The sequence below is a fragment of the Ahaetulla prasina genome, chromosome 7, assembly GCF_028640845.1.
Source record: "Ahaetulla prasina isolate Xishuangbanna chromosome 7, ASM2864084v1, whole genome shotgun sequence".
In the NCBI taxonomy this organism is placed as follows: domain Eukaryota; kingdom Metazoa; phylum Chordata; class Lepidosauria; order Squamata; family Colubridae; genus Ahaetulla; species Ahaetulla prasina.
Genome location: NC_080545.1, coordinates 67,938,004 through 67,950,462, shown reverse-complemented (window position 1 = coordinate 67,950,462; position 12,459 = coordinate 67,938,004). Strand labels below are relative to the sequence as shown.

General features: G+C 37.4%; 1 protein-coding gene across 4 annotated transcripts in view; it reads right to left on the bottom strand.

The window, feature by feature from the left end:
- Nucleotides 1-1,417: 1,417 nt before the first annotated feature.
- Nucleotides 1,418-12,459, bottom strand: part of SUN2 (Sad1 and UNC84 domain containing 2) — a 32,428-nt gene continuing 21,386 nt past the window's right edge. For all 4 annotated transcript variants that reach the window (XM_058191905.1, XM_058191901.1, XM_058191904.1 and 1 more), the window contains exons 12-18: nt 11,471-11,636; nt 10,678-10,893; nt 9,484-9,568; nt 8,800-8,915; nt 7,977-8,144; nt 6,248-6,340; nt 1,418-4,979 (exon numbers count right to left, since the gene is read on the bottom strand). In XM_058191905.1, coding sequence (XP_058047888.1) covers nt 4,863-4,979; nt 6,248-6,340; nt 7,977-8,144; nt 8,800-8,915; nt 9,484-9,568; nt 10,678-10,893; nt 11,471-11,636 — 961 coding nt within the window. In that variant the 3' untranslated portion in view covers nt 1,418-4,862. The remainder of the gene's footprint in view (nt 4,980-6,247; nt 6,341-7,976; nt 8,145-8,799; nt 8,916-9,483; nt 9,569-10,677; nt 10,894-11,470; nt 11,637-12,459) is intronic.

Here is a 12,459-nt window from a genome sequence, read left to right as displayed (position 1 = left end):
ATTTGTAATCTATAAACTTAGATACATTCCTCCCAACCCTCAATACAAAGAGACTTCTTAGTACGATTTATTATTACAACCATTAATCTGTGGGGTACCTTCCTAAGGCTAAAAATAAGTTTGGTAAAAGTCATATTTTTCATGCTTTGCTTTTGTATCCACTTGAAAAACATACTGCATAAAGCATTCCTGATGATAACCATTAGATATGTACAGTTTGGAAACTACTATATTGTTTCCCAGTCAACAGTCTTAACTAGCCATCTATAGTTTAGTACCTTCAAATGTACAATTCCCATTGCAGTCTGTGGCTATGTGAAAAAGGTTAGATCTGAGAGTAGTGAAAGCAAATGACAGGTGAAGGCATTGGCATCATAAAATTGTAATACTTTTTCATATGCTTAACTAAGGTCACTGTTGATTTGATATCACTGGATTTTCGGTCTCTGGTTGTATTTTATAACATGTTTATGTTAAAAAGCTTGATTAATAAGTACACATGTGTAGCTACATTATCTATACCTGTGATGGCAAACCTATGGCAGACGTGCCACAGCTGGCACGCAGAGCCTCTCTATGGGCACGCGAGCCATCCCCAGCTCAGCTGTACCACGTATGTGCACACATCTCCTGCTGAGCCAGCAGATTTTCGGGATGTGCGGGGCACATGCAGGAGACACACACGCATGCGTAGGGGGGTCACGCGCGCATGTGCGGAAGTGGGGGAGGGTGCATGCACATGCGCGGGGAGCATGGGGGGGTCGTGCGCACATGCACAGGGGCTCATTGCATTACGGGTGCCGGCACGTGTGCTTTTGGTTTTTACCATGATGGAGGTCTTAAACCAGACTTATTGCCTGAACCAAAATGGTGTCCCAGAATTAACTTATAATAAAACTTAATCTCAGGCCCCAGGGTGCACAGTCCCTAAGTAATGTATCTGGACATGATGGCAAGCCATGAAATTTGACTACATATAGGTCAAATAAGTCAAATAATTTGACTTATTTGACAATAAGGTCAGATGGGCAAAAATACCAGTAAGTGCTCCTTAATTAAGCCTTTTAGCTTTTGTGCATCACAAGAATACAACTGCTATTTACCTTCCCAATACTTATCTTACTCAATATAGTTCCAGTATTTCACAAAACCACTGCATGTTCATCACACATTAAATCCTAAATTAATCAAATGTCTTGAAAATTCACTATTCCAGAAGTTTCAGTTTCCTTCTAGATAGAACCATCCATCAGTCACTCTTTCATAACAAAAAACCCTGTCCTTAACCCGTCCCTATTTTGGGGTAATTACAAAAAAGTTAATTTTGCAGTTAATGTTAAAAAAAAACTATACATAAACTACATGGGACAACTAAGAACATGGAGAATGGGGTGTGCCTTAAAATTTATTCCAAGTAGTGAACTAATGCAGGCCTATAATGTGCCAGAAGGAGCATAAGGATTCAGATGTTGAAACAAATTTTTGTAATTAGAATTCTTATGGCAAGGAAAACTGCTGTCCTTTTATCTAATTTTTTTAAAAAGTGCTGGAAACAGCCTTTACTGTAACATTGAAGGGGAAGTCATCAATTAAAAAATTACTATAGGTCAAAGAACATGGGATTTATTATTGGAACCTAAAGATAGATAAAAATGCTACCTGATTCTGGGCACCTGATAAAGAAATACTGAAAGAGTGATCAGCTAGTAATTCCTTATTCTTGGCACATGGACTGATAGAACCCATCTGTCATTTTTATAAGTACACACAAGGAAAGACAAATAGTACCGGAGGTCTGCACAAACATCACAAATACTAGCTAGTTCTTTCTGTTAGATGCAGCTGGTTAACAAAGTTTATAGAGCCCAATAATGGTAACAAACCTTTGTTAGCTAAATATTTCTCAATGTGCTATGTTATATTGTAACGTGCTATGTTATATTATGTCAGAGCAGTCACATCTTCATACTGAAGAAGTGAGGCAAGGCCCAAGTAATACTATTTCTTCTATAATACTGTTATATGCATGCACCAGTTCTAGTTGCAAGAAACCTTGTCCTTTGCCCCACACCTCTTCTCTCAATAGGTACATGGAATGAGTAACAGATACTACTCTGCCATTATAGCTACCAAAGTGCAGCAGTAAATTTGTGCACATTGTGCACATCCACTACGTTTATATTTACAATTGAGAAAATGCTTTTAAAACAAAGCCCCAAAGCAAAGGAAATGGCCAAGCCCAGCCTACTCCACTGTCACCTAGCCTTAGGGACGAAAGGAACCAGTTGACCCAATTGGACTAGGTTTTTTTTTCTGCTGCAAGAGAACTGCTGCAGCTCCTTTGGACAGTGCTAGCAACAATTATTTGCAGAACTAAGGTTTTCTTAACTTTAACCACATGTATCAAAGATTGAACCCAGGACATTCAACATTTACAGTACTCTGGTGTAGATCACTGTACCGTCCTGCTACCAAATATCTCTACATTCTCTCTTCAGTTGTCAGCATGGTTACCTACCTAAATGTTTATGTGTCTTCATTTAAATAATAAAAACCATTGCAGTCAAGAATAGAGGTAATATTCACGTTGGCTAGTATGTTCCAAATGCCAGATCATTTTTCCCCATCTGATCTCTGTTCTGGTAATCCCAACCTATCTGGATTGATTTAGGGTCATCAAGTCGATGTCAACTATTAATGACCACACTGACAGACCTCTAGGTTGACCAACACATCTGGAGGGACCCAAATTGGAAATGCTGGACAAGGCTGTATATCTCCCCCTTAGATCAATTTTTCTAAAGCAGGAAGCATTTGTTGGTTCCAAAATTATTTCAGTCTGAAAAGTTGGGTCTTTTGAGACCCATCAAAGTCTCCACACTCTTTTGCCATGTATGGCTATTACACCCTTCTCAAGTAAGGGTGGGAGGAGGAATTATTTAGGCAACAATCCAGAAGGCTGTATCTACTGAGCGCAATTTCATTCGATGATCCATTTAGCAAAAATAAAAATGTTCTTTGCATATGTCTATACTAAGAACAAAGCTTTTCCGCTAGACAGGGTAGCAGTTAAACAGAATGTAACATTTTAGAGCAAAGAAAAAGAACAGCATTTTTAAAATCTTTCCACGTATAAAATTGTTTCTGTGATCAACAATTAGTATAACTGGAAGATAGTTTTCCTTGGCTTGCTGTTTTATTCTTTGCTGTGTTTGTTTTCAACTAAAGAGGTGGGGGCTGCTTTTTCATGCCATTAGCAATGTTTAAAAAGTTATGCCACCTCAGAACTCTGACTAACTCTCATATTTTGCAGAAATATCGCAGTTTCTTTACTATTTAGTCAGCATGGAACCATTTTAGCAAGTTATTATAGACATTTAGTTGCACTTTCTCTGTCTCAAGGAACTATTCAAATAAATGGCTGAAAATTCAATTAGCTTAGAAATATACGGTTGTGGTACATTAGAAGTTCAAGTTCCTGCTACTCTTAATGGCTTATAAGATTAATATATATGTTATGCAAGCTTAAAAACAGCATTTAATCTCTTTTCAACATATACAGTCCAAATCACAGCAGCTTCTGATATATCTATATTATCATTAGGAGTTGAAATCAGTTGAAGAATCTTTTAAATTTTTGTGAACTACAATAAGCAACTTGTCCACTGAAAGCAGGTCAAAAGACAGAATTCAATATGAAACAAGTTTCGTATTTGGAGCTAATATTGTAATACTGACTGTTGTGAAATATATCGGATATTCAAGAAAACAGTATTCAGAGATATTTCATTTCTGAACATGCTGCATACTTTGCCATCGGCATTAGCAACCATCTCCCTCTTATTAGGAGCTGGTGTATTTGATTCTAGGCCAGTGACAATATCTCATTTTCTAAGAAACAAAATACTGCACATTGGGAAATAAGCATCAACATTTAATCCATACAAATAACTCTAGTTTATCTTTACACTATTTTCCCCATAGAAAAACTCTTTTTTTCCCATTCTTCAAAACTGCAGCTTCCAATTTCTAAACACATCACAGTTTCCTAATAAACAATCCCCCCTTTCCGTCTGTAGCTTTTGAATCTGTGCATTGTTGCTTCCCACGGAATCCTGTCTACACAGGAAGAGGAATGGCCCTAAGTCTACAATCCTCATCTGTGATTGATTTCATGAAAACATCCTTTTACCTGTCTCCACACAAAATGATTAAGATATAAAGGTGACCAAAGTTATGACACCACTTTTTTTAAACTGTCAACTGGACAGAGTTTCCAGCACACCTTCTGTATCCCCCAGAACCACTCAGAATAGGCACAGTAAAAGGCACCTTTCTATGAAGAGGTTGAGGTTTTGGAGGGGAGGGGGAACACACTAACAAGGGCCTAAATAGAACCCTAGAACCTGGCAAAGGCTTTATATCCTTACTTCACACCAAACCTTACGTCACTGCCAATTTTTTTTTCTGCATTGCTTAGCTCGTTTAAATATGCCTTCGGTCCCCGGAACATTGAGCTTCAAAGGGACAGCCAGAAATCAAGTTTGGAGAAATATAAAGGACGGGATAAATATGAACTGGATTAAGTATGTTTAAAAATCTGCTTTAAGAACAGCTAAATATAAAATACCAATCCAAAAGGCCTCTTTCTTCCTCTGCATTCAGAAGAGTGTTGTTTCCAGGAGAGAGCTGACTGATCAGGGAGTGTCAGAGCTTACATCCCATCTCTGTGCAACATAGCAAAAAAGATATATTGCCCATTCGAAGCTGCCTGTCTTCCTGGCACTGCTTCCCAACTGCCTTTGAGTCTGAAGTGCAGATCTTGAGGTAGGTGACTTTTGAGCCAGTGGTGCAAGAAGACGTTATGAGACCAGCTCCCCATGCACACGGAAGCGATAAATGCAGGTGTATTCTGGATGGCCCCAGTTGCTGAGAACTCTGAGCTCCACCAGCTGGAAGGCTGCCTGTCTGTCTATATCCTGAGGATGGGAAAAGAAAAGAAAAGAAAAGAAAAGAAAAGAAAAGGTTGACTTTTAAAAATGTGTCCCATAGGGAATGTTGGAAGATTGCTCCTTCAGCTTGGCCTAGTTTAGTTCAAAAGTTTAGTTCACTTACTGCCTGGAGAACAGTAACATGTTTCTGATCATATTCCTTAAAAAAGAAATATGTCAATTTTTCAGCCATGGGATTTATTTTTATTTTTCTCCCTGGAGATACTAGAAATATATTTGATTACAGAGTAAAGCCTGCATTTTTTTTGTTTGATTTCCCTTAAGGGAAAAAGCGGATGCCATAAGTTTTTAAATGTTTGATGTACAATTTTTTTAAAAAATTAAAAATGCTGAAAATTGATTGTGCAGTCTGGGAGTGTTGGGAGCCACAAATTGAAGGCAAGATGCAGGCTACATGCATTCAAATGTATAAATAAGCTTTTTAAAGATGCCTCCACCAACAACCAATAGGAAAGGCCTCAAACATGATTCTAATTTGTTTCTATCATCTATAGAAATATGCCTAATTCAGGATCCCTGTCAGAACTCTGCAAGCATTGACAAAAGGGTACAAATTGCCTTCCTTCTTTCCCAACCTGTGCAGACCAGATAGTTTGGACTATAAGTCCTCATCACTGTCCTGAACAGAGATCCTTCACATATGAAGAGTGCTGGGTTGGGGCAAGCTTTGAAGTCCATTTCTTTGACCAGGAGATATTAGCATATGGTGCAGAACAGTAAAATGGTCAATTTCTTTGCTGTATTATTATAGTTTATTGCATAGCCAGATGTTCAGACTCTATTTGGCATTTTATCCTCTTATCAAATCCTTCCCAAGGACCAGGGACAGGCAGATATGGATGTTTGATGGTATTAAAGGTTATTATTATGATTGTTTTAGTAGGACCAGACTCTTGGGCTATGTCCCTTAAAACATGAGGAAAATCCATCTGCTGCCTCCATAATGGCTAATCCTTGAGTAACTCTGGAGGTAATAACACAGTGAAATCAAAACAGTTAAACTTAAAAAACCCCACAAAAACTACTATTATAATCCCTATATTTTATTGTTTGAAACCTATTTCACAAACAGATTCCTTATCCAGGGAAGAGTGTATAAATAAAAGGTACACTAGTACACTTTATTAAAAATCCATTCAGTACTGAATAAGAACAGCAAATAAGGCCCACTGTTTTCCTGAAAGCTCTGAAGCCCTTGGTCTACCCTCACCCCCATTTCTTGTCCTTTTTCTTACCTGAAAGTGAAATGTTTGGATAGGATCCCCATCTTGATTGTATGTGAACTTCCCAAGGAGGATGCCTTCTTGATGCCCTTCTTCCTCTAAGCCCTGAGCAAACAAGTGAGGATGGGGATAGAATATGAGAGGGCTGAAGCCATGAGGAGTTAAGAAAAATCATGATGAGAGAAGCAGGCAAGGGAGGCTCACAGCCACTTGTGTAGCTGTGAGCCAAAATAAAACACGCAGGTGGCTAGGGACATACAGGTAATCCTTGACTTACAATAATTTGTTTAATGACTGTTCAAAGTTAGAATGAAACTGATAAAAGTGACTTATGATGATTTTTCACACTTATGACCGTTGCAGCATCCCCACGGTCACATGATTTACATTTGGATCTTGGCAACTGACTCACATTTATGGCAGTTGCAATGTCCTGGAGTCATGTAATCCCCTTTTGCAACCTTCGACAAGCAAAGTCAATGAGGAAATCAGATCCACTTAGCAACCGTGTTATAATTTAAGAACTGCAATGATTCACTTAACAAATGTGGTGAGAAAAGTCGTAAAGTGGGGCAAAACTCACTTAACAAATTTCTCACTTAGCAACATAAATTTTGGGCTCAGTTATGATCATAAGTTGATGACTACTTGTATAGAATCAACATAGCAAAAAGAGGTCTGATCATTATAAACATATACTCTCCCATCTCAAGGACATGTCTAATTACAAAATTTCAGTCAATGCCAGATTTATATTGAGCAATTCCATGAGCTTTTGCACTCTAGCTGCCATTAGCCTCTTTTCAGTATGCTTTGTATAATTTCTCCAGCATAGAAGTTCATTTCTTCTTAATTACCATACCCTTATGATAGTTTAGCAATAATAATAAATACAGTATCAGCCACAGAGCTGTAATTTTCTCCCTGTAGCTATTTATATAAGAAGCCATAAGATGTCCTAGTCTTTGATGGATGATATTACAACATTTATTTCTCTTATTTTATTGTATTTATATTTTATATTGTTTTACTGTAATATTTATTTTATTTTGGCTTTTAATTAAATAAATATAAATTAGTCTAAATATTTCTTTACAAAGATTATCTTGGGTCCAAAGTGGATTCATGTCTTAGGGAGGACAAGAATTTGGTTTTCTGGTTTCTGTTTTGGTGCTTTAAAGCAGCACAAACTGACCCTCTGTGGTTTGTTTTAACCATGTTTTATTGGAAAAGTCACAAGGATTGTGTTCAAATGCTCAGTCATAAATCATTGTTTACATATTGCTTATTATGCTAAGGTAATACCCAACAAGCCATATCGTTCCTTAAAAAACCAGAGAACCACCCAGTCAGTGTTTCTGACCACCTAGTTCAAAACTATCTATGAATGCTAGAACTGATGACTACAAATTATTTACTAATTTAGAGTGAGTATTGGAAGACTGTATCTGTAGTGAAGTGCTGAAAACATTTTAAAATGAAACATATTCTCCCACTGGAATACAGGCAAAATTGACAAAATGTTAGACTGTTTTTCAACCTTTTAACCAAACTAGAAGCAGGAGACGAGATTCCTACACAGAGAAAGTTCAGGATCTTCTGCAATCCTTGGCTGTCAATCAAATATGAGAGGAATTGCCTATTGTGGGTTGTGTTTTCCCTGTGATGGGGGAAAAAATCTGCCCTTTACCAGGACGAGCTCACTATATTTGCTCTTTCCTGCTATGTTGTCCAGACTTACAAAGACTGCAATGTCCTTGGGGGCACTGGGAATGGTTCCATGGGGGGAAAGCGACTTGGAGATATGCTCTAACGTCACAGCAGTGGGATGGATCCTGCTTGAAAGGCGGATGACAGCAAAACCTTGGGAGCCTTGGAAGGCCCAACAATTTCCAGGATAGACATCTGGCTGTATCAAATAAGACAAACAAAAATGTGAGGTAAAAAGAATAAATCCTTGTATGCAGATTTATTTCTCTCAAGGCACAAGAATACTCTATTCAACCAAAAGAAAGAATATCACAAACCCTGGGCAGCCTTTTTATAGAAATTCACAGATTAAAATTATCACTGGTCCTTATAAAATTACCATCTTATTCAAAATAAAAACTGGAAATGTAAAAGAATTTTAGCAAAAATTCCTCTAGAAGCATGTTTGGAGCTTTGCTCCCAATGGAATAATAGGACAACATCCAACTAAGTTTATCATTCCCTAAATGCTTTTTTTTTTAAGCCAGGGAGTTATTCTGTCTCTCTCTTTATCAGGTAAAGGACCTCTTCCAACTTTCTTTAGTTTATAAATAACACATTGCAGAGAAGCTTCTTACCTACTTGAATGAACTAGGTGACAAAGTAACTATGGATATCTCATGGTGATTACAATAAATGCTAGAGAAAAGAAGAAACATTCTCCTTGCTACAAAAACTTGTCTACCCCATCATGTGGCAAAAGCCAAGTAATCCGGATGACAAATAGGGGACCTAAGTAAAATGCTCTAGAGAGTGAACAGGGAGTGAAAAAAAAAGACAGCAGTTCTATTGTTCCTTTAAAAATGAACCCATACCTGTAGAATGACTCTTGGAGACTGGGAGTGATACCACAATGGTATGCCAAAAAGGCTAAGAAGTGCAGTCTTGGTCTCATAGGTTTCTGAACACCGGGTGCTGATTACACTGGCCCCTATAATCAAAGTGAATGGATGAAGGTAAGTTGTGCACTGTGCTAATCCCCAAATTATTCTGTAAATGAGGAACTAGAAATCTGGTATTAGACTATTAGAACACATTTGTATACTTCATTCTTGGGAATTTTTTTTTGCAGAGAATGAACCTGGAAGTTGCCAGCTTTTGGGAAGCAATAAGCCTGAACATGTAGCACACTTTATGGACTCATGTCGTAACGTTAGAGAGAGAGGTTACAATATGACTGTACTTATAAGTGCTGTGAAGAATATTGGAAGCTATTTCTTTGTACCTTTATATCTTTCTTTATATCTTTTTTCTACTTTCTTCCATTTTTTTGAACTTTTTGCTTTTTCTGTTATTTCTCCCTTTTCATTGTCTGTTTTAATTTAGTTGAATTAGTTATTATTGCTCTTAAAATGTATATATACACAGAGCAAATAAAAGCCCCCCCCCCCAATGTTTAAACTTATAGATGAAACTGACCAAAATAATTCTAGTTTCATGATATGAAAACTGGAAACTTGTTTGTGGGGTTTTTTTGTTTGTTTGTTTGTATAACCTACCTCCAGATTCAAGTGCATAATCAACCATTCCAATGCGATCTTCACTGTAGCGCTTCAGGGCATCATTCACAATATGATGAACTTGCTGAAACAAGACAGAAAGATTTAATACAAGAAGATTTAAAGGGATACAACTTAAAAAGGGTCACATTCTCTCAGGGAGATTTACCTGAGGGGTTACATGAGAGCTGGAGTTGGAGCACACAAAGTGATGGGACACCTATTCTCTGTTCTCACTCTTCCAAGAAACAGGTTTCTTATAAACATCTTAAATCATCTATTTTTGTTTGTATAGCATGTAAAGGGAACTGAAATTAAGCTGAGAGATATAAAGACTGTGCATCCCTGTGCTAACAGTCAGAAAATGCTTCACAAGTGTTGCCCTTCTATAGGGTGAGAAATCAGGAAAGAAGGCTACCCTCTCAACTTTGTGGCTTCAAGCCTGGTCAGGATAGTGTTTCAGAAAAGTTAAGTCAAAACCTTTCGATAGCAAGGCAAGGGACATATATCTCTATTTCTCCTACACAAGCCAATAAAACTGGTGATGGAACAGCCTTCTTCATGCATTTGAGGTTAATTTAAGGACACAGGGAAGGCTGCATAAAACATATTGTCTATCTGCAATAAATGGAGTGAGTAAAGAGATCAAGAGAAAAAAAATAGAAGGCTAACATCCCTCTCCCTGTTGCCCAAGGTGTTTACTCAAATTCTGTAGGGTGCGTTTTCAGAATCTATTTAAGACTGATAGAAGAATGCCACAAATGATAGTTTAGAACCATGGTGGTACAATGGTTAGAATGCAGTACTGCAGGCTAATTCTGCTGATTGCTGACTGCCAGGAGTTTGGCAGCTCGATTCTCATTGGTTCTAGGTTGACTCAGCTTTCCCTCCTTCCAAGATCAGTAAAACGAGGATCCAGATTGTTAGGGGCAATATGCTGACTCTGTAAACTGCTTAGAGAGGGCTGTAAAGCACAGTGAAGCAGTATATAAGTCTACGTGCTATTGCTAAGTGCTATTAATTCTGGAACATAGCCATTCAAATAAAAACAGTGCAATTAATGCACATGTAAATGCAGGTCTTACAATCTAGATTTGCATAGGTACAAGAACATCTCATATAAACAACATCCATTTATTCAGTAGATATTAAATGATGATTCACTTAGATCTACTGGGAAAGACATCCTCATACCTCCTCAGTCACTCCTGTAATTCCTTCTTTATGAAGCGTGACTCCAACATCCTGCACAGACAATTCTTGGTCCTTCAAGATCTTGGCAAGGATCTTGTGTTCTAATCTGCGCAACTGCTCCTGTAATTCTTCATGCTGGACAAAAGCTTTTCCAGTTTTATCCTCTCTAGATCGGGACAGGAATTGGCTAAACCATGTCGGAAACTGAATTTCCACCTAAATCATTAAGAGAAGAACAAATTTGATAAACAGCTTATTCATCCATCCTCACTCTTTGTATCATGTCTGGTTTTCTATCAAATGATACAGACAGTATATTGCCTATTTCAGAAGAAACTCTGAATTACTGTGGTCTTTTAAAAAGGACAAATCTTCCTTAATCTGATACCTTCTTAAATGTGTTTAGTTTCATCATCTGTAGGAAATGTTTTTGTTGGCTGGGGCTGTTGTCATGGATGGATCACTTTTTGATAATTTTTACAGCGATGCCTGCTATAACTCACGGCAGGATTAGTTAATATGGTCTAAAACCCTAACTCTAGAAAGTTTCCTAAATTTAGTTGAGGAATTTCCTGCCTTTTCTGTAATACTGTTGAAGACCTGGCTGATCTACAAAACATGGAGATGGTCTGTTCAATTTATACTAGTGCTCCAAGTGCCCTCTTCCTTCCAATAAAGTTGGAAATCACCAGAGTGAAGAGAAATGGGGCAAACATTTAGAGGGCAGGACCACAGTTGGAAGAACCTTTGGAACAAATTGATTTAAAAGTGAGAAACATATTGGGAAACTCACATCTTCTCGCATTTCCTTGATCTGCCCTGGAAGAGATTCCACTTGTCTTGACAATGCCTTCTGATCAGAACCTAAAGTCACAAGTTCATTTTTCAGACTTGATAAATGTTCCTCCAGTTTATCCATTTCCTTTCGGAAAGTATTCATTAGGTCTTCTTTTATGGATCTTTGAAAGAGGAAAAAACAGAAGAAATGTTGAGGTGCTACTTATAATCCAATGCAAAGAAAAAGTATTTATCCATTTTTTTTCAATTGTGTTGATCAAAAGCTAGTTAAGGGTATGAACTTTTAAATGTTTTAATCCTCAAATTATGAACAGTTATCCAAACTGTGCATTTAATCTCTAATAATAATATCCTACACAGTAAATGGAATCCTTGGACAATCTCATATCATAGAAAGGCAACATTGGAAAAACCCAATTTAAGTTTTGCTAATGAATTTTATGTCAGCTGCCCTGGCAGCTCTTGTTTATTGAACAACAAAGCAAAAACGTTTTAAATAAATACATATAAAGGGTATCTAGCTTTTTGTGGATGGGCAATCAGTATCTTCCATAGGGTATTGAACCCCAACTCCCAGGAATACTGCTTGGAGGGTTAACAACCCTGTAATTCAACAATGTACAGAGAAGCATTACCTCAAAAATGTAGATACAAAATATGAGTATCCCCAATTTACTAAAATCATATTTTACTATGAACACATTTTTTTTGCAAAGAATTGGAGGACATAGTCCACCCCCTTAAAAAAATTCTAAATTTCCATGCACTATTTTATTGTATATATATTCTTACAGCACTGCTTAATAAACATAGCACAGAAAAAACAGTACCCTGCTCAGATGCGATAGAAATGTTCCTGCTTACTGTGCCTTCTTAAAATGACCTGAAGTACGGTTAACTGCACAGGCAGAAAGGTTAATTCGAACTTCAATTAAAATAATCACCTAATAATAATTATCCTAAAGTAATAGTTTGGGTAGAAAT